We start from the raw sequence: 25,766 nt of genomic DNA, 5'->3' as shown, positions 1-25,766 counted from the left end.
TTAGTGCAGAACCTTTTAGGCCAATTAAATGATCCAGTCTCTGCAGTAGAATTTGATGGTCAATTGTGTCAAACGCCGCACTAAGATCTAATAAAACAAGTACAGAGACGAGTCCTTTGTCTGAAGCAATCAGAAGGTCATTTGTAATTTTAACTAGAGCTGTCTCAGTGCTATGATGCACTCTAAATCCTGACTGAAATTCCTCAAATAAATTATTATCCTGGAGAAAATCACACAGCTGGTCTGCGACTACTTTCTCAAGGATCTTTGACATAAAGGGAAGATTAGATATTGGTCTATATTTGGCTAACACATCTGGATCCAGGGTGGGCTTTTTTAGTAGAGGTTTAATTACAGCTACCTTAAAAGACTGTGGTACATAGCCTGTTAATAAGGATATATTGATCATATCTAATATATGAGTGTTAACTAAAGGAAAGACCTCCTTAAGTAGCCTAGTTGGGATGGGGTCTAAGAGACACGTTGATGATTTAGATGAAGAAATCACTGCGGTCAATTCTTGAAGAGAAATTAGGGAGAAGCAATCTAAATATATATTAGGTCTTACAGCTGTGTTTGAGGTTAGATAGGTACTATCTGAGGACAGGAGGTCATGAATTTTGCCTCTAATAGTTAGAATTTTGTCATTAAAAAAGCTCATAAAATCATTACTGCTAAGGGCTAAAGGAATACAAGGCTCAATAGAGCTTTGACTCTCAGTCAGCCTGGCTACAGTGCTGAAAAGAAACCTGGGGTTGTTCTTATTGTCTTCTATTAGAGCTGCCAATTCCTTTCAAATTTTCGCGATATTTGTTTTAACTTACGGGTTTGAGAGTTATACCAAGGAGCGAACTTTCTTTGCTTTTTTAACTTCTTTTTAAGAGGAGCTACAGAGTCGAGCGTTGTTCGTAGCGAGCCTACGGTGCTATCAACAAAATGATCAATTCGGGAGAGGTTAAAGTCGGCACGGGAAACCTCTGTTACTGAGGGACTTGGTATTGAATTTAATGACGGAGTAATCTTTTCCTTAAATTTTGCGACAGCACTATCTGATAAACATCTAGTATAGTAACTGTTGCTGAGTGGCGTGTAATCGAGTAAAAAGAAATCAAAAGTGATCAGATAATGATCCGATAGCGAGGGATTCTGTGAAAAGACTTTTAGGTTATCAATTTCAATTCCATACGTCAGAACTAGATCGAGGATATGGTTAAAACAATGAGTGGGGTCATGTACACTCTGACTGAAGCCAATGGAGTCTAATAATGAGATAAACGCGGTAGCCAGGGAGTCATTATCAACGTCGACATAAATGTTAAAATCGCCTACAATAATAACTTTATCTGATTTAAGAACTAAACTGGATAAAAACTCTGAGAATTCAGAAACAAATTCAGAATACGGGCCAGGAGCATGGTACACTATAACAAGTAAAAGTGGCTGCGAGGTTTTCCAGGTCGGATGTAAAAGACTAAGAACGAGGCTTTCAAATGAATTATAATCTAGTTTAGGTTTAGGACTGATTAACAGGCTAGAGTTAAAAATGGCTGCAACTCCCCCTCCTCGGCCGCTGCCTCGAGGAATGTGGGTATTATTATGACTGGGAGGAGTGGACTCATTTAGACTGACATATTCATCTTGACACAGCCAGGTTTCAGTGAGACTGAGTAAATCAATATGATTATCTGATATTAATTCGTTTACTAACACTGCTTTAGACGATAGAGACCTGATATTCAACAGTCCGCATTTAATTCTCCTGTTTTGTCTTTCTGTCACAGAAGAGGTTTTAATTTTTATGAGGTTGTTATGCACAACTCCTCTTTGTTTAATTTTAGATTTAGATAATTTAGGTGGTCGGGGGACAGACACCGTTTGTATAAAACTATTAAAACTATGGCTGGGTAACTGATCTAGAAGCTCAGAGAGGCGTTTAGGACTGCGACTCTGAGTCCTGGTCTCAACTCTGGGTTGTCAGGGATTTAAATTACTAATAAAGTTTGCCAGGTTTCTAGAAGTGAGAGCAGCTCCATCCAAAGTGGGATGAATGCCATCTCTCCTAATAAGACCAGGTTTTCCCCAGAAAGTTTGCCAATTATTAACAAAACCCACATCGTTTGCTGGACACCACCTGGACAGCCAGCGGTTAAATGATGACATGCGGCTAAACATGTCATCACTGGTCAGATTTGGGAGGGGTCCAGAGAAAACTACGAGTCCGACATCGTTTTGCATATTCACACACCGAGGCAATATTAATTTTAGTGACCTCCGATTGGCGTAACCGGGTGTCATTGCCGCCGACGTGAATAACAATCTTACTGAATCTACGTTTAGCTTTAGCCAGCAGTTTTAAATTAGATTCAATGTCACCCGCTCTGGCCCCAGGGATACATTTGACTATGGCCGCTGGTGTTGCCAACTTCACGTTCCTCAGAATAGAGCTGCCAATAACCAGAGTTTTATCCTCAGCGGGTGTGTCGCTGAGTGGGGAAAAGCGGTTGGAAACGTGAACAGGCTGGTGGTGAGCCGTGGGCTTCGGCTTGGAGCTGTGCTTCTGGTGAACCGTGACCCAACCTCCCGGCTGAACGGGAGTTACCGGAGGACAGTTAGCAGAGGCTAAGGCTATGCTATGTGGCTCCGCACCGGCTACAGGGGGCTGGCTAACTACCGCAGCTGCTGAATGGTTTGCCATGGTGCGGAGCCGCGCTTCTAATTCACTAAGCCTCACCTCCAACGCAGCAAATAAGCTACACTTGTTACAGTTACCACTGTCGCTAAAGCAGGCAGAGGCATAACTGAACATCTGGCACACCGGGCAAGAAAGAGCAGGAGAAGGAGAAGCCATGGCTAAGCTAATGTAGCTAACAAGGCTAAGAGTGTGCAAACAACAGCTAAGAGATTAGCGGGAAAGTCGTAGAAAGGAGGAGAGCTATAGGTGCTTAAACAGAACCAGTGTGGGTTATGACTTGAAGTAGACGTAAAAGCAGCGTTAAAGCAACTGAGGTGAGAAAGCAGGCAAGTGGAATTCACCAGAGCAGTACAGAGTCGCTGTCACAGAAACACCGGAAATGACACAACTCGCGTACCGCAATACGTCAGTACTGTGTGACACAAACTCAGTGCTTTGGTCATTAAATAATGTAGGGCTCGGACAGAAATATGCGGCCCGTGCCGCACTCTAACACACACATACACACATACACACAGAAAACCAGACATTATCATCAGTTTATAAAAACCCCCTGGACGCCCCGGACGGGACGTGAAAAATGGACACGTCCGGGCAAAAGAGGACGTTTGGTCAGCCTACATACTATACTATGATGGTTTTATTACCTTTTTCGACATACTATACTATACTATGACGTTTTTATCTTTTCGACATACTATACTGTGACGTTTTTACCACAATTTCGACATACTATACTGATGTCGTTACTATCTTTTTTGACATACTATACTGTGACGTTTTTATCACAATTTCGACATACTACACTATCATGTTTTTATTTTCTTTTTCGTCATACTACACTATGATGTTTTTATCACTATTTTTCGTCATACTACACTATGATGTTTTTATCACTATTTTTCGTCATACTACACTATGATGTTTTTATCACTATTTTTCGTCATACTATACTATGATGTTTTTATCACTATTTTTCGACATACTACACTATGATGTTTTTCACTATTTTTCACCATACTACATTATGATGTTTTTTTTTCTTTTTCGACATACTATACTATGATGTTTTTATCACTATTTTTCGCTGTACTATACTATGATGGTTTTATTACCTTTCCGTCATACTATACTGTTTTTATCACTATTTTTCGCCATACTATACTATGATGTTTTATTATCTTTTTCGTCATACTATACTATAACGTTTTTATCAGTATTTTTCGTCATACTATACTATGACGTTTTTATCAGTATTTTTCAACATACTATACTATAACGTTTTTATCAGTATTTTTCACCATACTATACTATGATGTTTTTATCACTATTTATCACCATACTATACTATGATGTTTTATTATCTTTTTCGTCATACTATAACGTTTTTATCAGTATTTTTCACCATACTATACTATGATGTTTTTATCACTATTTTTCGACATACTATACTAAACTGTAACATTTTTATCACTATTTTTCACCATACTATACTATGACGTTTTTATCAGTAATTTTCACCATACTATACTATGACGTTTTTATCACTATTTTTCACCATACTATACTGTGATGTTTTTATCACTATTTTTCGACATACTATATTATGATGTTTTTATCACTATTTTTCACCATACTATACTATGATGTGTTTACTATCTTTTTCATCATATTATACTATGATGGTTTTATTACCTTTTCGTCACATTATACTATGATGTTTTTATCACTATTTTTTCCATATTATACTATGATGTTTTTATCACTATTTTTCGACATACTACACTATGATGTTATTATCTTTTTTGCCATACTATACTATGACGTTTTTATCACAATTTTTCAACATACTATACTATGATGTTTTTATCACTATTTTTCGCCATACTATACTATGTTTTATTATCTTTTTCGTCATACAATACTATGTTTTTATCAGTATTTTTCGACATACTATACTACGACGTTTTTATCACTATTTTCACCATACTATGATGTTTTTATCACTATTTTTAACTATACTACACTTTGATGGTTTTATTACCTTTCCGTCATACTATACTATACTATGCTATGACGTTTTTATCACTATTTTTCACCATACTATGATGTTTTTATCACTGTTTTTCGCTATACTACACTTTGATGGTTTTATTACCTTTCCGACATACTATACTATACTATGACGTTTTTATCAGTATTTTTCACCATACTATGATGTTTTTATCACTATTTTTCGATATACTATACTACGACGTTTTTATCAGTATTTTTCACCATACTATACTATGATGTTTTTATCACTATTTTTCGCCATACTATACTATGACGTGTTTATCACTTTTTACCTCCACCAAGGAGATTATGTTTTCGCCAGCGTTTGTTTGTCTAAAATAACTCGAAAAGTTCTGAGTGGATTTTGATGTAATTTTCAGGAAAGGTTGATAATGGGACAAGAAACAGATGATAAAATTTTGGTGATCAGTTGAAGCGAAGTGGATAAAATAATAAAATGGCCAGATATCCGAGCTGCTTGGCAGAGGTCTACGCTCTCCGAGTGCTCTAGTTTTCGACATACTATAGTATGATCTTTTTTTTTTGTATTTTTGTGGGCTTTTTTGTCTTTAATGACAGGACAGAGAGTGAAATGGGGAGACCGAGAGAGAGAGTGGGGACTGACATGCAGCAGAGGGCCGCGAGCCGGACTCAAACCCGTGGCGGCTGCAGCGAGGCAGTGCCTCCGTACGTGGCGTGCTGGCACTATCCACTACTTACCGATGCCCCTATGATTTCTTCTCGGCCCCATGTCCCAGTCTCACAGGTGGTTTGGCAGCTCATCCTGGACAGTGTGACATGTGTGGTTGTGCTGCTGCCATAGTCCTGCCACATGCCTCCTGCTGCTGCTGTTATCATTAGTCATTAGTCATACTTCTACTGTTATTATACACATATGACTATTGTCACACATGTATACTGTCAGATATTAATATATACACATACTATCATATATTAATTTATACTTATACAACATATTGTACCACAACTATTATTATTATTATAATATGATGACTAACATTAATGTTCTTGTACATGTTGTCATCACTGTCTGTCCTGCTTCTCTGTCTCTCTCCATGTCTCACTGTACATTTATTATGTTCATCTGTTCTGTGATTTTGACATTTATAAATAAAGTGGAATTTATTTTATAACGACAAATCGACATATTTTCGGACATTTTACCTTTTGATAAACTATTTTCTGTCACTCGGACTGGAAGAAGTCACACTCACACAGTTTGTGTGCAAACAGTTTTTGTTGTGCACTGGTTTTACTGGTTTTACTGGGCAGTTAAATATTGTGTGATGAGTTCAGGCTACAGTCATCCAGCAGAGAGGCACCAAGAACACCCACCCCTCCCCCAAAATCGGTTTGGTTCAGGTTCTGTCTCTGATGCTGATGTCACACCTTAGGCTCTGTCTTCTTCACAGACGAGCAGCTGATCAGCTGGTCCATGGTGCGCTCAGGGGATCATATGACCGCTACAGGAATAACAAAGTTGGACTCAGATTTCAAGTCGCCATGGATACCAGATTAATCAATCACTGATCAAACACATTTCTGATTGACCTTCTGTCCTCTCCGTCTACTCCTTAAGTCTCTGAACATTTCTAAAAGGATCGTCATCCTGAAATGACTTGTGACCTGGCGTCTGACGTGTCAGCATGACTGTGATATAAACATCCTGTGTGTGTGTGTGTGTGTGTGTGTGTGTGAGGATTCATCTCTGAGCCTTTCACCTGGACGTGTTGTTTAAGTGTGTCTACGTGTTGCTGATCTGACCTGACTTTAACTTCGTTGAACAATGTTTGAATTAAGAAAAAGAAGTGATTACTTCCTGCAGAAAGTGATGTAACAACAGCAAGAAACAGATCTGAGGTCAGCAGCACCACACAGCTGACACTCACATCTACGAGCTGACGGGCAGCACCTGAAGGCATCTGCAGACCTGTCACTGAGAGCACCGGCAGTTTCTGCCTCCCAACCCCTGAACGCATCACAGTGACAGGCCACTCCCTCTAGCAGGAGGCGGGGCCTGAGGTGTGACATAGCTGGCATCATATTGCACAATCAATCAGTTCACTCCGCTGCTGACAGTCTGAGGATTATTGATAAGGCATCCATTCTGACAGAAAGTCCTGATCGATCACTCCGACCGTCGTGACGCTCCAAAACCACTTCCTGTTGTCAGAGTCTTTGTCTTCGAAATAAAACTTGATGGAAACAGAAAGCAACACAGTTCAGAGGCTGTGCTTCAGTCTGTCAGAATCAGGGCTGATCGATCACAGCTGATCAATAACTGATCATCAGGGTCCATCATGAGGGGTCAACATGTGTCGAATGATTTAAAGGATCGGTCCAGTGTGTTTCTAAATGTCACTGACTTCCTGTCTGTGTCTCTGAGCTCTCATTGGTTCCTACTGAAGACCTTTAAAAACACTAATCAATAGATTGATCACTGATGTCATCAATCAGCTGATCACAAACAGACGGGGATTATTTTCAGCGGTGGATTAATCCATGTTTGGAGATGCAGTGAGTGTGAACATGTGACTTGGTTATTAGGTGACTCATTCAGTGTCGAGTCTCAGCAGCAGATTGAACGGACGAGTTACAGACGAATTGGAGATCATGTGACCGGGTCAGCGGTGCGTTCACGTGCCTGTAAAAATAAAACGACGTCCACAGACATGAAACAGACTGGCAGAAACAAAAAGACTTGTGAAACGCTGCAGACACAGAACTGAGAATCACAAACATGGTGGGAGGAGCCAGTGGAGGCCTCGCCGTATGATGTCATCATTATTATCCCAGGAAAAATGACATTTATGAATCATTACATCAGAACTGTTAACGGAGGGGGAAGAGTCAGCAGTGCTCGTGGTCACTGATGTTGGACCTCGTTTACAGTTCTCTGAGGAACGCAGAAAAAATAACAAGGAAATAAGACTGACACGTGACACCACAAACATGGGACTGAAACATCGTGATGCTGCGACACAACAAACATGACTGAGAAGTAAACGCTACAAAGATTTTCATAAATGTTTTCAGGTGTGTGCGAGATCTGTTAAAGCTGTGAATCTGCAGAGGTTTCATATTTGTGGTTTCTAAGTTTACACGTTTCACTGTTTGTGTTGTTCACACATCTCACATTTTAACAGCCGACATGTTTGATGACATCACAAGAAACGTCACATCCTGAGTGACAGAACGAATCATCTGAAGTCTGAAGAGTTTCTGTGTCGAGTTAAATTAAATCCGAGATGAAAGTCAGAATGGTTGTGAATGAGCTGTTTATATCTCCACAGGGAGCAGGTCCTCGTCTACAGAGGTCACCATGTTGCACCGCCATGTTTCTACAGTAGCCCAGAACGGACAAACCAAACACTGACTCTAGATAGAGACATTCATGTGTTCATAATCAGCTGGTGTGTTTGTTTCTGAGAGGAAGAGACCTCTGATGATATTTCAGCTCCTCAACAATCAACACTGAAGGAATTCTGACCAGGAGAACTTTCAGATGGTTGTAATCTGTAATCTGTAATCCTGAATGACAGACAACACACTGGACGTTTGGAGCTGAAACAATCAGCTGGTTAATCAATAAGTGACAGATTATTAATGAGATAAATAATCTTTGGACCAATGACGTCAGACTGATCATGTGACTGATCATCTGAGGAGCGTCGCTCTGTCTTGACCTCACACTCAGTTGATTGATCAATCTGACATTGGTTTAGAACAGGAAATAAAATGTGATTGGTTCAGCTGATCTGAGGTCAGTGACGGACCGTTCACTGATCAATCACCCTGATTGGCTGACAGACTGAGGTACCGATGATGTCAGCAAGACGACACCTGGACTCTCAGGACGGGCTCTGTGCTGCTCTGCAGTCCCAGTCTGTACCTGCACTCTGTGAGAGGGGGCAGTCTGTCTGTGGGGGCGTGGCCTCTGATGACCCCGCCTCCTCTGCCTGAAGCCCTCTGATAGGAGGGCTGGCTTGAGGATCGGCTCCTCCTGCTGTGCTTTTAATTTCAACTGAAACAATGTTGGGATCTTCACCTCCTGCTCCTCCTCCTCCTCCTCCTCCTGTTACTCCTCCTCCTCCTCCCATCCAGAACTCTGCCACCACACTGACCTCTGCCACTCCTGCTGACCCCTGACCTCCAGACACACCTCCTCCTCCATCAGAGGGCTGGCTGGAGGAGGACAGAGCTTCAGTGATGATGGCGGCCGTCTGAGCAACCCAGTTTAGCTCCGCCCTTACTTCCCCTCCACCTGCTGCTGCAGGTGGAGGAGAGGAGGAGGAGGAGGAGGAGGTCTGGGGGTCGGTGTGAGGTCCCGGCTGGATGGTGTTGGGTCCTGGTTGGGTGGTGTTGGCAGGTCCAGTCGTCGCCACTGCAGCAGCAGCGGTGTTGTTGTTGTTGGCATTATCCTGCAGGGCCGTCTGATTGGCCTGACCCGCCTGCTGGTTCTGCAGCAGCATCTCCTGAATCCGAATCTGCTGCAGGATGGCAGGAAGCTCATAATGATGGAAGAAGTAGATCATGGAGTGCTGAAGGAGAAGAGGAGGAGGAGAATGTTAGTGACAGGAAGCCATTTAAACCCTGCAATAGAAACAGTCCTCCAAGGCCTACGCTGGTATTTATGCTTATTGTGATGTCATTTCCTGCATTGGTTCATACACAGAAAATCTGTACAACTAAAAACTTCTGCGAGTCAATAAACACTGATTAAAGTACTGAAAATGTGTCACAGGAAAAAAATTACACGACAATCTCATGTTTTCGTTCATTATCTGGAACCGCTTATCCTGTTCACAGGGGGCGGAGCCTATCTCAGCTGACACTGGGTGAGAGGCAGGGTTCACCTGGACAGGTCAGCAGACTATCACAGGGCTGACACATAGAGACAGACAACCATTCACACTCACATTCACACCTACGGACAATTTAGAGTCACCAATTAACCTGCATGTCTTTGGACTGTGGGAGGAAGCTGGAGCACCTGGAGGAAACCCACGCTGACACAGGGAGAACATGTCAGAGCACCTGGAGGAAACCCACGCTGACACGGGGAGAACATGTCAGAGCACCTGGAGGAAACCCACGCTGACACAGGGAGAACATGTCAGAGCACCAGCAGGAAACCCACACTGACACAGGGAGAACATGTCGGAGCACCCGGAGAAAACCCACGCTGACACAGGGAGAATATGTCAGAGCGCTTGGAGGAAACCCACGCTGACACGGTGAGAACATGTCAGAGCACCTGGAGGAAACCCACGCTGACACAGGGAGAACATGTCGGAGCACCAGCAGGAAACCCACGCTGACACAGGGAGAACATGTCGGAGCACCTGGAGGAAACCCACGCTGACACGGTGAGAACATGTCAGAGCACCTGGAGGAAACCCACGCTGACACAGGGAGAACATGTCAGAGCACCTGGAGGAAACCCACGCTGACACGGTGAGAACATGTCAGAGCACCTGGAGGAAACCCACGCTGACACAGGGAGAACATGTCAGAGCACCCAGAGGAAACCCACACTGACACAGGGAGAACATGTCGGAGCACCTGGAGAAAACCTACGCTGACACAGGGAGAACATGTCAGAGCGCTTGGAGGAAACCCACGCTGACACGGTGAGAACATGTCAGAGCACCTGGAGGAAACCCACGCTGACACAGGGAGAACATGTCAGAGCACCTGGAGGAAACCCACGCTGACACAGGGAGAACATGTCAGAGCACCTGGAGGAAACCCACGCTGACACGGGGAGAACATGTCAGAGCACCTGGAGGAAACCCACGCTGACACGGTGAGAACATGTGGGAGCACCCGGAGAAAACCCACGCTGACACAGGGAGAACATGTCAGAGCACCTGGAGGAAACCCACGCTGACACAGGGAGAACATGTCGGAGCACCTGGAGGAAACCCACGCTGACACAGGGAGAACATGTCAGAGCACCTGGAGAAAACCCACGCTGACACAGGGAGAACATGTCGGAGCACCTGGAGGAAACCCACGCTGACACGAGGAGAACATGTCAGAGCACCTGGAGGAAACCCACGCTGACACGGGGAGAACATGTCAGAGCACCTGGAGGAAACCCACGCTGACACAGGGAGAACATGTCAGATCACCTGGAGGAAACCCACGCTGACACGGTGAGAACATGTGGGAGCACCCGGAGAAAACCCACGCTGACACAGGGAGAACATGTCAGAGCACCTGGAGGAAACCCACGCTGACACAGGGAGAACATGTCGGAGCACCTGGAGGAAACCCACGCTGACACAGGGAGAACATGTCGGAGCACCCGGAGAAAATTCACGCTGACACAGGGAGAACATGTCGGAGCACCAGCAGGAAACCCACGCTGACACGGTGAGAACATGTGGGAGCACCCGGAGAAAACCCACGCTGACACAGGGAGAACATGTCGGAGCACCCGGAGGAAATTCACGCTGACATGGGGAGAACATGTCAGAGCACCCGGAGGAAATTCACGCTGACACGGGGAGAACATGTCTGAGCACCTGGAGGAAACCCACGCTGACACGGGGAGAACATGTCGGAGCACCCAGAGGAAACCCATGCTGACACGGTGAAAACATGTCGGAGCACCAGCAGGAAACCCACGCTGACACAGGGAGAACATGTCGGAGCACCCGGAGGAAACCCACACTGACACAGGGAGAACATGTCGGAGCACCTGGAGGAAACCCACGCTGACACAGGGAGAACATGTCGGAGCACCCAGAGGAAACCCACGCTGACACGGTGAGAACATGTCAGAGCACCTGGAGGAAAATCATGCTGACACGGGGAGAACATGTCGGAGCACCAGCAGGAAACCCACGCTGACACGGTGAGAACATGTCGGAGCACCCGGAGAAAACCCACGCTGACACAGGGAGAATATGTCAGAGCACCTGGAGGAAACCCACGCTGACACAGGGAGAACATGTCGGAGCACCTGGAGGAAACCCACGCTGACACACGGAGAACATGTCAGAGTACCTGGAGGAAACCCACGCTGACACAGGGAGAACATGTCGGAGCACCTGGAGGAAACCCACGCTGACACAGGGAGAACATGTCAGAGCACCTGGAGGAAACCCACGCTGACACGGTGAGAACATGTCGGAGCACCCGGAGGAAATTCACGCTGACACGGTGAGAACATGTCGGAGCACCTGGAGAAAACCCACGCTGACACGGGGAGAACATGTCGGAGCACCCAGAGGAAACCCACGCTGACACGGTGAGAACATGTCAGAGCACCTGGAGGAAACCCGCGCTGACACAGGGAGAACATGTCGGAGCACCTGGAGGAAACCCACGCTGACACAGGGAGAACATGTCAGAGTACCTGGAGGAAACCCACGCTGACACAGGGAGAACATGTCGGAGCACCTGGAGGAAACCCACGCTGACACAGGGAGAACATGTCAGAGCACCTGGAGGAAACCCACGCTGACACGGGGAGAACATGTTGGAGCACAACTCCACACAGAAGGGCTCCCCCACTCCCCCAACGTAGTGAAATGACATCATTAAGAGTGTACAACGTGATGACACGGAATGTTCTGCTGCTAATAGAACATATGTTATGTTTGTTATGGTTCTGATTTTAGATCAACTTCAACAGCAACATGTAAACCACGACCTCCTGCCGCTGTTAAACTTCCCATCCTGTGAGAACGGGTCACGTGACACAAGTTGTGTTACCTGAACCTCATTGACACAGTTTTCAGACTAAAATGTTTATACTCTCTGAGGGCTGAGTTTTTAATCTAACATCAGTGGTCTTATTTTAAAATGTACAAGGATGATGATGATGATGGTTCTGACCTGGATGAAGAGCCAGGAGGTGACCAGTGCCAGGCTGCTGTACTGACCGTTGAAGCGGTAGTGATAGGCGTAGAAGGCAAAGTGGTACAGATAGAAAAACCTGAGGAACACAAACACATCACAAATAATACACTCACTTTAATAGATTTTGTTTTGACCTTTAAAAACCCTTACCACACTGGGGTCCACGTGTTTCTGTTCATGAGATTCAGATCTGTGTCGACTCATTAAACATCTGGATACTGACAGCATTATAATTCATATTTAATTAAAAAGAGTCATCACATAAAACAAAATCCCTCAGCCTTATAAACACCTTAAACTCATCATTAAGAGAATCATTAAATGTTTCACACTGATGTGAAAGTCAGGACATTAACCCTTAAACTCTACTTACTCTATTAATTAAGGTTTTTTTCATGTCTATTTTTAAATTAAAATGAAGGATCTTAAGATAATTAATGGGTTTGATGTGTTTCAGGGTTAATTAAGGATTAAATAAGAATATCTTAAGGGAGTGCCTGTGGGCGTGGTCAGAAATGAGACGCTGTTGGTCATGTGACTCACCTCAGCCAGTGGCGTTTGCTGGTGTTGGTGTGGCAGCAGATGGCGTCGTACTGGTCGGCCAACCAGACGATGAGGATGATGTAGAAGGCTGTTGTCGTGTCGTTGAAGAACTCTGACATGATGGCCTCCATGCCTGATGACAGGAAATGACATCAGAGGGTCAATATTTAACTCTTCACGCTGCACAAAACCTCCAACCAATCACAACCTAACCAGCTGCCCGGGACTCGACAGTTATGACTTGGGACTGTTTCAACTTGGGACTTGACTGCCTCGACAATCTGAGCTCTCAGGACACAGACTCACCAACGAGGGCCAGGATGACAGTGAGTAGAGGGGCTGCTGGGAAGGCGATGGTCATGTTCATCTCCAACATCTGCAGCAGGTCCACTGAGGGGTGACAGACAGAGACCAGATCAACACTTAGATCATGTGTCAGATACATGTTTCATATGTTCAGTATTCTGATCATATCAGTGTTCTGTGCTCGGACCAATCCTATTTACTCTATATATGCTTCCTTTAGGTAACATCATTAGAAATCACTCTATAAATTTCCATTGTTATGCGGATGATACTCAGTTGTATTTATCAATGAAGCCAGAAGAAAGTAATCAATTAACTAAACTCCATAACTGCCTTAAAGACATAAAAACCTGGATGAGCACCAATTTCCTGATGTTAAATTCAGACAAAACTGAAGTTATTGTTCTTGGCCCCAAAAAACTCAGAGACTCTTTATCTGATGACATAGTTTCTCTAGATGGCATTGCTCTGGCCTCTAGCACTACCGTAAGAAACCTCGGAGTAACATTTGATCAAGATTTGTCTTTTAATTCTCATTTAAAGCAAACCTCACGGACTGCATTTTTTCATCTGCTGTTTTAGCTTCTCTGCACTGGCTCCCTGTAAAATCCAGAATTGAATTTAAAATCCTACTGTTAACTTATAAAGCTCTAAATGGTCAAGCTCCGTCATATCTTAGAGAGCTCATAGTGCCATATTATCCCACCAGAACACTGCGCTCTGAGAACGCAGGGTTACTCGTGGTCCCTAAAGTCTCCAAAAGTAGATCAGGAGCCAGAGCCTTCAGCTATCAGGCTCCTCTCCTGTGGAATCATCTTCCTGTTACGGTCCGGGAGGCAGACACCGTCTCCACATTTAAGACTAGACTTAAGACTTTCCTCTTTGATAAAGCTTATAGTTAGGGCTGGCTCAGGCTTGCCCTGTACCAGCCCCTAGTTAGGCTGACTTAGGCCTAGTCTGCCGGAGGACCCCCCTATAATACACCGGGCACCTTCTCTCCTTCTCTCTCTCTCTCTCTCTCTCTGTCTCATTGTGTCATGTGGATTACTGTTAATTTATCATGCTGATCTGTTCAGTACAACATCTATTGCACATCTGTCCGTCCTGGAAGAGGGATCCCTCCTCAGTTGCTCTTCCTGAGGTTTCTACCGTTTTTTTTCCCCGTTAAAGGGTTTTTTGGGGAGTTTTTCCTGATCAGCTGTGAGGGTCATAAGGACAGAGGGATGTCGTATGCTGTAAAGCCCTGTGACGCAAATTGTGATTTGTGATATTGGGCTTTATAAATAAAACTGAATTGAATTGAATTGAATTGAATTGAATTGAATCATATGTCAGACACGTGTTTGACATGCTCAGTGTTCTGATCATGTGTCTGACACACGTTTCACATGTTCAGTGTTCTGATCATGCGTCAGACACATGTTGGACGTGTTCAGTGTTCTGATCATGTGTCAGATATTTAAAGGAGTCAGAGCTCCTGCTGCTGAGTGGACGTGCGGTCTGAGAGGACACTGACCGATGAAGACGAAGATCTGATGGTGAGAATATCTGAGCAGCATGGAGACGGACAGAGTCTGAAAACACAGAACAGAAACAAATGATTAAATGACTCAAGTAAATGTTTTGGTTTGTTCTTTACAGATGTTCGCCTGCGATGCTCTGACTGTGCGATCTCATCTTCAACATTCAGCTGCTGTAAAACATCACAACTTCTTCACTTACGAATATGACCATGATGACGAAGGCTGCCAGGTACGAGGTTCTGGCCATCCACATGCTGACAAAGCGGTAATGTTCTCCAGACACCACGTTTCTTAAGAACCCTGGAGAGAACCACACTGTGACATCACCAACCTGCTGATGACTCAAATTTCAAATATCAACACAATGTTACTGCCTGAGCAAGTTATTTATTCACAACAGGAAGAGGAACTCAGGCTGTGAGATCAGAGTGGGGGATTAAAGGAACAAAGACTCTGTAGGTGAAGTAGGACATAAGAGGAACAGTGGTTCTGTAACTGGTGTATATGATCAGAGGAACCCAGGCTTGGTATTTGGAGTGGAGATCAGAGGAACTCTTGGTATTTGGAGTGGGGGATCAGAGGAACTCGAGTTTCGTATTTGGAGTGGGGGATCAGAGGAACTCTTGGTATTTGGAGTGGAGATCAGAGGAACTCTTGGTATTTGGAGTGGGGGATCAGAAGAACTCGGGTTTCGTATTTGGAGTGGGGGATCAGAGGAACTCTTGGTATTTGGAGTGGGGGATCAGAGGAACTCGGGTTTCGTATTTGGAGTGGGGGATCAGAGGAACTCTTGGTATTTGGAGTGGGGGATCAGAGGAACTCGGGTTTTGTATTTGGAGTGGGGGATCAGAGGAACTCAAGTATGGTAACTGAAGGAGGAATTCAAAGAACCAAAACTCTGTCTTTATTTTCAGTGTATCTTTACCTTTGTTCTCCTCGTTCTCAGCAAGCGCTTTCACGCTGGACATGAGGATGTCGTCATACCCCAAAAACTCATCAAGCAGGAAGCGACTGAAGCCGTCGCCAAAACACTCGTCCTTCATGGGATCTATACAGGTTTATATCACAGGTGTTAGAGTCATGTGACTGTGATGCAGACAGGTGTTAGAATCATGTGACTGTGATGTAGACAGGTGTTAGAGTCATGTGACTGTGATGCAGACAGGTGTTAGAGTCATGTGACTGTGATGCAGACAGGTGTTAGAGTCATGTGACGTGATGCAGACAGGTCTTAGAGTCATGTGACTGTGATGCAGACAAGTGTTAGAGTCATGTGACTGTGATGCAGACAGGTGTTAGAGTCATGTGACTGATGCAGACAGGTATTAGAGTCATGTGACTGTGATGCAGACAAGTGTTAGAGTCATGTGACTGATGCAGACAGGTATTAGAGTCATGTGACTGTGATGCAGACAGGTGTTAGAATCATGTGACTGTGATGCAGACAGGTGTTAGAGTCATGTTACTGATGCAGACAGGTGTTAGAGTCATGTGACTGTGATGCAGACAGGTGTTAGAATCATGTGACTGTGATGCAGACAGGTGTTAGAATCATGTGACTGATGCAGACAGGTATTAGAGTCATGTGACTGTGATGCAGACAGGTGTTAGAATCATGTGACTGTGATGCAGACAGGTGTTAGAGTCGTGACTGTGATGCAGACAGGTGTTAGAGTCATGTGACTGATGCAGACAGGTGTTAGAGTCATGTGACTGATGCAGACAGGTATTAGAGTCATGTGACTGATGCAGACAGGTATTAGAGTCATGTGACTGTGATGCAGACAGGTGTTAGAGTCATGTGACGTGATGCAGACAGGTGTTAGAGTCATGTGACTGATGCAGACAGGTGTTAGAGTCATGTGACTGATGCAGACAGGTATTAGAGTCATGTGACTGATGCAGACAGGTATTAGAGTCATGTGACTGTGATGCAGACAGGTATTAGAGTCATGTGACTGTGATGCAGACAGGTGTTAGAGTCATGTTACTGATGCAGACAGGTGTTAGAGTCATGTGACTGTGATGCAGACAGGTGTTAGAATCATGTGACTGTGATGCAGACAGGTGTTAGAATCATGTGACTGTGATGCAGACAGGTGTTAGAGTCATGTTACTGATGCAGACAGGTGTTAGAGTCATGTGACTGATGCAGACAGGTGTTAGAGTCATGTGACTGATGCAGACAGGTATTAGAGTCATGTGACTGTGATGCAGACAGGTGTTAGAATCATGTGACTGTGATGCAGACAGGTGTTAGAGTCATGTTACTGATGCAGACAGGTGTTAGAGTCATGTGACTGTGATGCAGACAGGTGTTAGAATCATGTGACTGTGATGCAGACAGGTGTTAGAATCATGTGACTGATGCAGACAGGTATTAGAGTCATGTGACTGTGATGCAGACAGGTGTTAGAATCATGTGACTGTGATGCAGACAGGTGTTAGAGTCGTGACTGTGATGCAGACAGGTGTTAGAGTCATGTGACTGTGATGCAGACAGGTGTTAGAATCATGTGACTGTGATGCAGACAGGTGTTAGAGTCATGTGACTGTGATGCAGACAGGTGTTAGAGTCGTGACTGTGATGCAGACAGGTGTTAGAGTCATGTGACTGTGATGCAGACAGGTGTTAGAATCATGTGACTGATGCAGACAGGTATTAGAGTCATGTGACTGTGATGCAGACAGGTGTTAGAATCATGTGACTGTGATGCAGACAGGTGTTAGAATCATGTGACTGTGATGCAGACAGGTGTTAGAATCATGTGACTGTGATGCAGACAGGTGTTAGAGTCATGTGACTGTGATGCAGACAGGTGTTAGAGTCATGTGACTGTGATGCAGACAGGTATTAGAGTCATGTGACTGATGCAGACAGGTGTTAGAGTCATGTGACTGATGCAGACAGGTATTAGAGTCATGTGACTGTGATGCAGACAGGTGTTAGAGTCATGTGACTGTGATGCAGACAGGTATTAGAGTCATGTGACTGTGATGCAGACAGGTATTAGAGTCATGTGACTGTGATGCAGACAGGTGTTAGAGTCATGTGACTGTGATGCAGACAGGTGTTAGAGTCATGTGACTGTGATGCAGACAGGTATTAGAGTCATGTGACTGTGATGCAGACAGGTATTAGAGTCATGTGACTGTGATGCAGACAGGTATTAGAGTCATGTGACTGATGCAGACAGGTGTTAGAGTCATGTGAATTGAGCGTCTCACCCAGAGTGACAACCATGACGGGGATGTTGAGTCTCTGTCTGGTGCTCTGAGACAGACGCAGGAAGCCGTACTCCAGAGAATACTCCACGATGTACTCCTCCTGAGGCCACACTAAAACAACAACAACAACAAACAACAAACATCAACAGCACAGGCAGGACTGATTATATGCTCCATTAATCACATGTTTAAGTATCTGGAGGGAAACACAGGAAGCTTAGTGTTTGCGTGTAAGCAGCAGCTTTAGTGCTCTGTCTGTGAGACACACGATGCATTCAGGAAAATTCAGTGAAACTGAGTTGTTCCTCAGCCTTTGTAGACGGCTGGACAGATTAACCTCTTGGGTCCTCCAGGGCTATGCTGGTATTTTTGTTTATTGTGATGTCATTTCCTGGAGTATCTTCAAATGTGTCATATCAATAAAATCTGTCCAACCTGAGCTAAAAGATTATGAGTCATAAATCAAAGAACTGAAACTCTAATCAAAAATATATAAACAAAAATCAGATGTTTTTCAACAGATTTCACAAAATAAAAACACAAAACATTTTTATATGTATAAACATTAAAAAAAAAAACATTTCTGAGCTCTCCATCTGTGATCTGTGTTCATCATTTAGTTTTTGAGCAGAGTGAAAAGGTGTTTGTCATTCCTCTGCCGCCATATTACGTGAGGTACGTACACAACATAATGCAGTGACATTATTGTGAGTGTACAACATGATGACAGGGAAGACAGAAGTCTGAACCTTCTGCTACTAAAAGAGTGAGACTGAGTGTTCTGGTTATTATGGTTTTTATTTTACATCTATATCTAGAATATTTACAGAATTATGGAAACAATGATCTCCTGCAGCCATTAGGGCTCATTTATGCTCCCTTTACGTACGAAAATGTATACGTCCGTTTCAAACGATGTTACCGTCACTGCCCACATACTTCCATGCGCCCTTTACGTTGGCATGGATGTTAACCAATATATCCACCAGGGGGCAGCTCAGCGTCAAGTTTATGACAACAACAAACTCACAAACAAACATGGTGACTGCTGTGGAGATATTGATAATGTACCTCTTGCATAAAAGACAAAAACAGAAGCAGCGTTGTAGGAGGCGGTGGTCAGTGAGGCCGTTAAATACATCGCGACTGGAGGACGGAGAATTCTTTTCTCTAGTACTGCCGATGAGAGAAATTGAATTGTTATTTCGTCTTTCTGTCTCACTAGAGCTATGTATCGGGTAGTGACAGCAACACAGCCCCCATGGTTTCTGGTGGTACTGCTCCGTTTGGCCCGTATCCGTAAGCTTTATGGAAACGTGCAGAAATACGGACGAAATGAACGCAGAGCACAGACAGAAGGCTCCGTCCGTATCCGGATCCGTATTTAACGTTGAGCATAAATGAGCCCTTACAGGGAAATACTGTGTTTCCACCACCGTAAAGTACGGTGATGACGTGATGAGGGGGAAGAATCAGAGAAAACAAACAAACCCTGAATGAATCTGTCCTGGTGTTTCATGCTTTAATTCGCATGTATGATTATTGTTGATGTTACTATGGTAAAAGTCTTCACAGTGTTGTTTAGTGTCAATGTTCCACAGTATCTGATGAGTTTATGGTTTCAGAGATCTCATCATGTTGTTGTTCTTCTCTGCTGCCACCTTCTGGTGTGGAGAACAGTCTCAGCCTCTCTGCAGAACCCTGCCCTGCGCTCCAAATCGCGTACTTCTACTATATACTTTTAGCATTTACTGCAGCTGCCCTTAAAAATTATGTAGTGTAGTATGCAGTATGCATGCAGTATGCATACTATTGGGACACACTACATCAGCCATCACATCGCTCCCTGAACTCCGACCCTCTTGCTCACTTCCGCCGCCGTCCGTAGCGCCACATTTGAATATTTTGTGTTGTTGTACTTCGGAGATGCAGCAAATCTCCTCGAGCTCACCAGAGTCGTGCATACTGTCGGAGGTGCTGGAGAGCTCTGTTGCTGTTATGTCACCATGTATGTTGTTGTTTCTAATAAACTGACATGTTCACGTAAACAGTCCCAAGCCTGTTATTAGTGACCTGTCTGTTGAACTAGTCACCAGTAGGCACATTAACCCCCTTCACACACAGCTCTCTGTTGCTGGCAGATGTTTGATGTTAAATATATTTACAGCTATGCAGCTGCTGGCACTATATTCTGTCTGCACGTGAAGCAGCCTTACATTCACATTACATTTATTTGTAGTGTAACATACCTGCACATTCTTACTACATTACTTAATATGTGTTTGACTTTTACTCTGTATATATTTACTAGTCTATACTGCTCATACCTAGCCCATAGTGTATTCATATTTAGTCACATTCATTCATTACATTGATTATACATTGATTATACTATAATCACAATAAAGTTGAATGTTGTAACCGTGTTCTTGCAGAACTGTATGATATGTGACAGTATATAATCAGATCATTGCAGTCCTAATATGTAGTGTCTTAGTATCTCAAATTAAATAAATCATGTATGAAAGGAAGTGTGGGCGTTGGTTGTACACGCAGCTCAGTCAGTGCGACGTAACTTCCGCTGTGCAAAGGACTGTGGGTCAGAATGGCCAAAGAAGCATGCTGACATGCATACTGCGAAATATGACCGGATGTAGTAGAACATCCTGGTACTTTTGGCATACTGCATCTGACATACTATGTATTGGGACACACTAATTCTTTTTCTGGCATACTAAATAGTATGGTAGTATGGGTACTGGAACGCAGGGCTGGTTCCTGTTCTTTAAACATACTGAGACTAACCAGCTGGTATCAGGATGAACTCCTCGAGGTGACCTCTGACCTGTATGCTCTGCATCAACACTGATACTGATAACCGAGTGACTCCTCAGGTGGTTGAATGAGTCTCTCCTAGGACTGGGAGGTATGACAAAATTTTCATATCACGTTTTGACGGTATTCTGCTCGGGTTCGGCCCACTTGACATGCTGCTCTGTGGTGCTATAGCCTATTCAAGTGCTGGAATTTGTTATTTACGTGACAACGCCTGAACGCAACAACATCCGCTCCATTAGTGTCGTGCTCGGTTATAATTGTCTCGGACTCGGGCCGGCTTTGGTCAGGAAAATGCAGCCCGAGCCGTGCTCTAGCCGTGTGTCTATATATATATATATATATATATATATATATATATATAACAAAAAATATTGAACCTATTATGATGTACACTAGATTTGATTGAGGTGGGTATTTGATAGCCTAGAATTTGATAATAATCACATGCAATAATTCAAACCCTTCATTCCAAATTATCTTCAACCATTAAAATGTAATGTAATCAATAAGGTCTAATCAACCTCCTTGATTGAAAAACTATCACCCCACTGTATAGGATTATTATGTACAGCCTACTATAAAGTAGCTGCTAGCTAGAGTGGTCCAAACTGATGTTAAAATGCTTTTTTTTTTGTCAAATAATGTGAACATTTTCTGCAGCTGGACCTCACTAATTTCTAAACCCTGGCTACAGCCCTGGCTATTTAATTTGTTTAATAAAAGGACAAGGTATAGACCTGTTCTATAGGCCTGGATATGAAGCGTCCGTAGCGCCAAATAATATAACAGTAATTTCTAAAGAGCTAAAACAAAAAAAAAAAAAAATCAACAGCGGCGGTCACTGCTCTTTTTGGTATGAGTTCTTCTGACTCATCATGTTCTTCTTCAGCATTGTGTACAGTTGCTTTGTTTTCAGGACTCTCTCCAGCAGCCATTCTCGCCTCTGAACTTTTCTCTATGCTCTCACTCTCACCGTCTCTGGCACGCCTGTGGTCTGCAGCGGTGAAATGGGTCCTGCCACGCACATTCAAGACGTTGTATGGGCTATTCACCAGTATTACAATTTATGAAAAATTCATATTATAATGAAAATAAATACCGGTTTTCAGTACGAACCTGTATACCGCACAGCCCTAGTCACCCCCCCCCCCCCCCCCCCAAAAAAAAAACACAGGTGATCTACTGGATCTTATCCTGCACAACATATCTGATATATAATGAGTCCCCCAACATGTGCTGCATCCTCTGGACACTAAAACACTGTGGGGACAGTGAAACACAGAGGGGACAGTGAAAGACCGTGGGGACAGTAAAACACACCAGGGGGACAGTGACACACCAGGGGGACAGTGACACACCAGGGGGACAGTGACACCATGCAAGGTCAGATAAGCCTTTATCAGACATGGTGTGTCCTTCAGGTGAGCTGCTCACAGTCTGACAGTCAGTGTAACTGAACAACAGCTGAACTCAGAGTTCATTAACCTGCAGCTACAATGTTCCTGATATCAGCTGTTCACACTACAACATGGAGGTGAAAGGAGGAGGAGGCAGAGGAGGAGGCAGAGGAGGAGGAGGAGGAGGAGGCAGAGGAGGAGGAGGCAGAGGAGGAGGCAGAGGAAGAGGAGGAGGAGGCAGAGGAGGAGGCAGAGGAAGAGGAGGAGGAGGCAGAGGAGGAGGAGGAGGAGGAGGAGGAGGGTTTACCTGCTCTGGTCATCATCTCCAGCTCAGACACTGAGTCCTTCAGCGGCTGCATACCTTTAGTGGTCTGACTGAAGGAGACGTCCTGACTGTCGTTCACTCCTCCTCCTCCTCCTCCTCCTGCTGCTGCTGCTCTGCCTCCTCCAACACCTCCTCCAATCAGAGATGGCTTCAGACGAGGCTCCATATCAAGCTCAAACTGCAGCATACAAAAAAAAACTACTCAGGGAACTACAGGAAGTCATCAAACAACAACAGGAAGTCATCAGAAAAGTACAGGAAGTCATCAGAGAAGTACAGGAAGCCATCAGAGAACTACAGGAAGTCATTAGAAAACTACAAGAAGTCATCAGAGGACTACAGGAAGTCACCAGAGAAGTACAGGAAGTCTTTAGTGAACTACAAGAAGTCACCAGAGGACTACAGGAAGTCACAAGAGAAGTACAGGAACTCATCCTAACTCCTGCTGACCACAGGTGACCCCTGTTGGCTGTGGAGCAAACCACACCTGTGCCATCTCTGCTCACCTGCACTGAGCTGTTGTCGAACATCTCCAGGGTCATCTCCTCCTCTTCCTCGTCTTCCTCCTGCAGCGCCGCCAGGCTTAGTGCTGGAACCCCTCCTGCTCCTCCTCCCCCCTCCTCAGCCTCCAGCTCCTCCTGGAGGCCTGTAGAGTCGTAGTACTGCAGGAAGACGGGGGCTCGGCTGGAGTTCCTCTGGATCTCCACCCGCAGGATGCCGTCACGAGGCCAGCGCTCCCTCACCACCTCCAGACAGTTGATGGGCGAGCGAGAGAAGGCGATGTGGATGTAGGCGAGGATGAAGAGGACGAAGAGTGCCTGACCAGGAGCACAGGAGAAGAAAGGAGTCAGAGTGTGACAGGTTCCTCCTGTGACAGGTTGTCAGTGGAGCTCTGTCACTGCACTTACCGTCCAATCAGCAGTCTGTATCATATGACTCAGCAGTCTGTATCATATGACTCAGCAATCTGTATCATATGACTCAGCAGTCTGTATGATACAATTCAGCAGTATGTATCGTGACTCAGCTCAACAGTCTGTATCGTGACTCAGCGGTCTGTATCCTGACTCAGCAGTCTGTATCATGACTCACCGGTTTGCATTGTTACCCAGCGGTCTGTATCATATAACTCAGCAGCCTGTATAATACAATTCAGCAGTCTGTATTGTGACTCAGCAGTCTGTATCATATAACTCAGCAGTCTGTATCATGACTCACCGGTCTGCATCGTCACCCAGAAGTCTGTATCATGTGACTCAGCAGTCTGTATCATATAACTCAGCAGTCTCCATCATATAACTCAGCAGTCTGTATTGTGACTCAGCAGTCTGTATCATATGACTCAGCAGTCTGTATTGTGACTCAGCAGTCTGTATCATGACTCAGAGGTCTGTATCGTGACTCATAAGTCTGTATCGTATGACTCGGCAGTCTATCATATAACTCGGCAGTCTGTATTGTGCCTCAGCAGTCTGTATGATACAATTCAGCAGTCTATATCATGATTCAGCAGTCTGTATCGTATGACTCAGCGGTCTGTATCATATAACTCAGCGGTCGGTACAGTGACTCAGCAGTTGGTATGATACAATTCAGCAGTCTGTATCATGACTCAGCGGTCTGTATCGTATGACTCAGCAGCCTGTATCGTATGACTCAGCAGCCTGTATCGTATGACTCAGCAACCTGTATTATATGACTCAGCAGTCGGTATCATACGACTCAGCAGTCGGTATCATACGACTCAGCAGTTTGTATCCTGACTCAGCAGTCTGTTGCATCATTGAGTGTTTGCTGAGTCAGGCCTGGAATGTGACTGACTGCAGTTAATCTGATGTGGAAACACCAGCTTCCATTCAGACTCATTTTAATCCCCAGTTCTGCAGATAAGACGAACCTGCTTCATTTACTGGAACATTCTCAGACGTTCACAGAAATGTTCAGAGTGATGACGTTCAGTTGTCTCATTTAGCCACGTTAGCAACAACCGTCTTTTCTAAGACACATAAAAGCTTCTAAACTCACAGTAAAGTATTTACTAGACTTGCAGTGATCACAATGTTTTGGGCCGATCCCGATTTGCAGAGTGTTTGGACGGCCAATTCTGATTTTGGCCGATTGTGATTTCATTTTTTTCAAACCACTTTACAGCACACAAGATATGGCAATATTTTCTATCGTTCCTTTATTAGAACACTTTAACGAAGATACAACCAGCTTTTCAATAATCATCTCAAACAACAAACAAAAACAGTGACACGGGTTAAGAAACATTTTCCCTTTTGCTCAAATATAACTTCAGGTACAGTATTAATATAAATAAGTAACAATGGCATACATAAATAAAAACAGGTCAGGTCTTTGCCTGTACAGAAGACATGTTGTGTCAGGTCTTTGCCTGTACAGAAGACATGTTGTGTCAGGTCTTTGCCTGTACAGAAGACATGTTGTGTCAGGTCTTTGTCTGTACAGAAGACATGTTGTGTCAGGTCTTTACTTGTACAGAAGACATGTTGTGTCAGGTCTTTGTCTGTACAGAAGACATGTTGTGTCAGGTCTTTGTCTGTACAGAAGACATGTTGTGTCAGGTCTTTACTTGTACAGAAGACATGTTGTGTCAGGTCTTTACTTGTACAGAAGACATGTTGTGTCAGGTCTTTGTCTGTACAGAAGACATGTTGTGTCAGGTCTTTGTCTGTACAGAAGACATGTTGTGTCAGGTCTTTACTTGTACAGAAGACATGTTGTGTCAGGTCTTTGTCTGTACAGAAGACATGTTGTGTCAGGTCTTTGCCTGTACAGAAGACATGTTGTGTCAGGTCTTTGTCTGTACAGAAGACATGTTGTGTCAGGTCTTTGTCTGTACAGAAGACATGTTGTGTCAGGTCTTTACTTGTACAGCAGACATGTTGTGTCAGGTCTTTGTCTGTACAGAAGACATGTTGTGTCAGGTCTTTACTTGT

General features: G+C 44.2%; 2 protein-coding genes and 1 long non-coding RNA gene across 7 annotated transcripts in view; 1 reads left to right on the top strand and 2 right to left on the bottom strand.

The window, feature by feature from the left end:
* Positions 1–6,167: 6,167 nt before the first annotated feature.
* The window catches only part of tmem259 (transmembrane protein 259), a 27,621-nt gene continuing 8,022 nt past the window's right edge, over positions 6,168–25,766 (bottom strand). Inside the window, exons 3-12 of one of the 2 annotated variants that reach the window (XM_049587862.1) lie at positions 23,310–23,621; positions 22,786–22,981; positions 18,244–18,354; positions 15,941–16,063; positions 15,215–15,315; positions 15,009–15,066; positions 13,493–13,576; positions 13,187–13,319; positions 12,620–12,719; positions 6,168–9,309 (exon numbers count right to left, since the gene is read on the bottom strand). In XM_049587862.1, coding sequence (XP_049443819.1) covers positions 8,620–9,309; positions 12,620–12,719; positions 13,187–13,319; positions 13,493–13,576; positions 15,009–15,066; positions 15,215–15,315; positions 15,941–16,063; positions 18,244–18,354; positions 22,786–22,981; positions 23,310–23,621 — 1,908 coding nt within the window. In that variant the 3' untranslated portion in view covers positions 6,168–8,619. The remainder of the gene's footprint in view (positions 9,310–12,619; positions 12,720–13,186; positions 13,320–13,492; positions 13,577–15,008; positions 15,067–15,214; positions 15,316–15,940; positions 16,064–18,243; positions 18,355–22,785; positions 22,982–23,309; positions 23,622–25,766) is intronic. The other variant, XM_049587863.1, reaches the window with a different exon arrangement.
* On the bottom strand, positions 9,321–12,560 carry LOC125895774 (uncharacterized). 4 transcript variants are annotated; one of them, XM_049587872.1, is made up of 5 exons: positions 12,094–12,560; positions 11,698–11,873; positions 10,994–11,037; positions 10,642–10,729; positions 9,321–9,805 (listed from the first exon to the last, which is right to left on the bottom strand). In XM_049587872.1, exons 1-5 carry the CDS (start codon positions 12,320–12,322, stop codon positions 9,797–9,799), a joined length of 546 nt encoding a protein of 181 aa, XP_049443829.1. In that variant the 5' UTR covers positions 12,323–12,560; the 3' UTR covers positions 9,321–9,796. The 4 variants fall into 4 exon arrangements, 2 of the variants coding, with proteins under 2 accessions (XP_049443829.1, XP_049443828.1); XM_049587871.1 differs by lacking the exons at positions 11,698–11,873; positions 12,094–12,560 and having other exon boundaries at positions 10,994–11,413; XR_007450198.1 differs by lacking the exons at positions 10,642–10,729; positions 10,994–11,037; positions 12,094–12,560 and having other exon boundaries at positions 11,698–12,082.
* On the top strand, positions 16,258–17,736 carry LOC125895775 (uncharacterized). The gene is made up of 3 exons (XR_007450200.1): positions 16,258–16,651; positions 16,989–17,550; positions 17,645–17,736. It is a non-coding gene; the product is annotated as an uncharacterized LOC125895775 (long non-coding RNA).

Source organism: Epinephelus fuscoguttatus, linkage group LG10 (genome assembly GCF_011397635.1).
Source record: "Epinephelus fuscoguttatus linkage group LG10, E.fuscoguttatus.final_Chr_v1".
In the NCBI taxonomy this organism is placed as follows: Eukaryota; Metazoa; Chordata; class Actinopteri; order Perciformes; family Serranidae; genus Epinephelus; species Epinephelus fuscoguttatus.
Note: the sequence above shows the minus strand (reverse complement) of the source record. Positions and strands in the feature narration are given on the sequence as shown.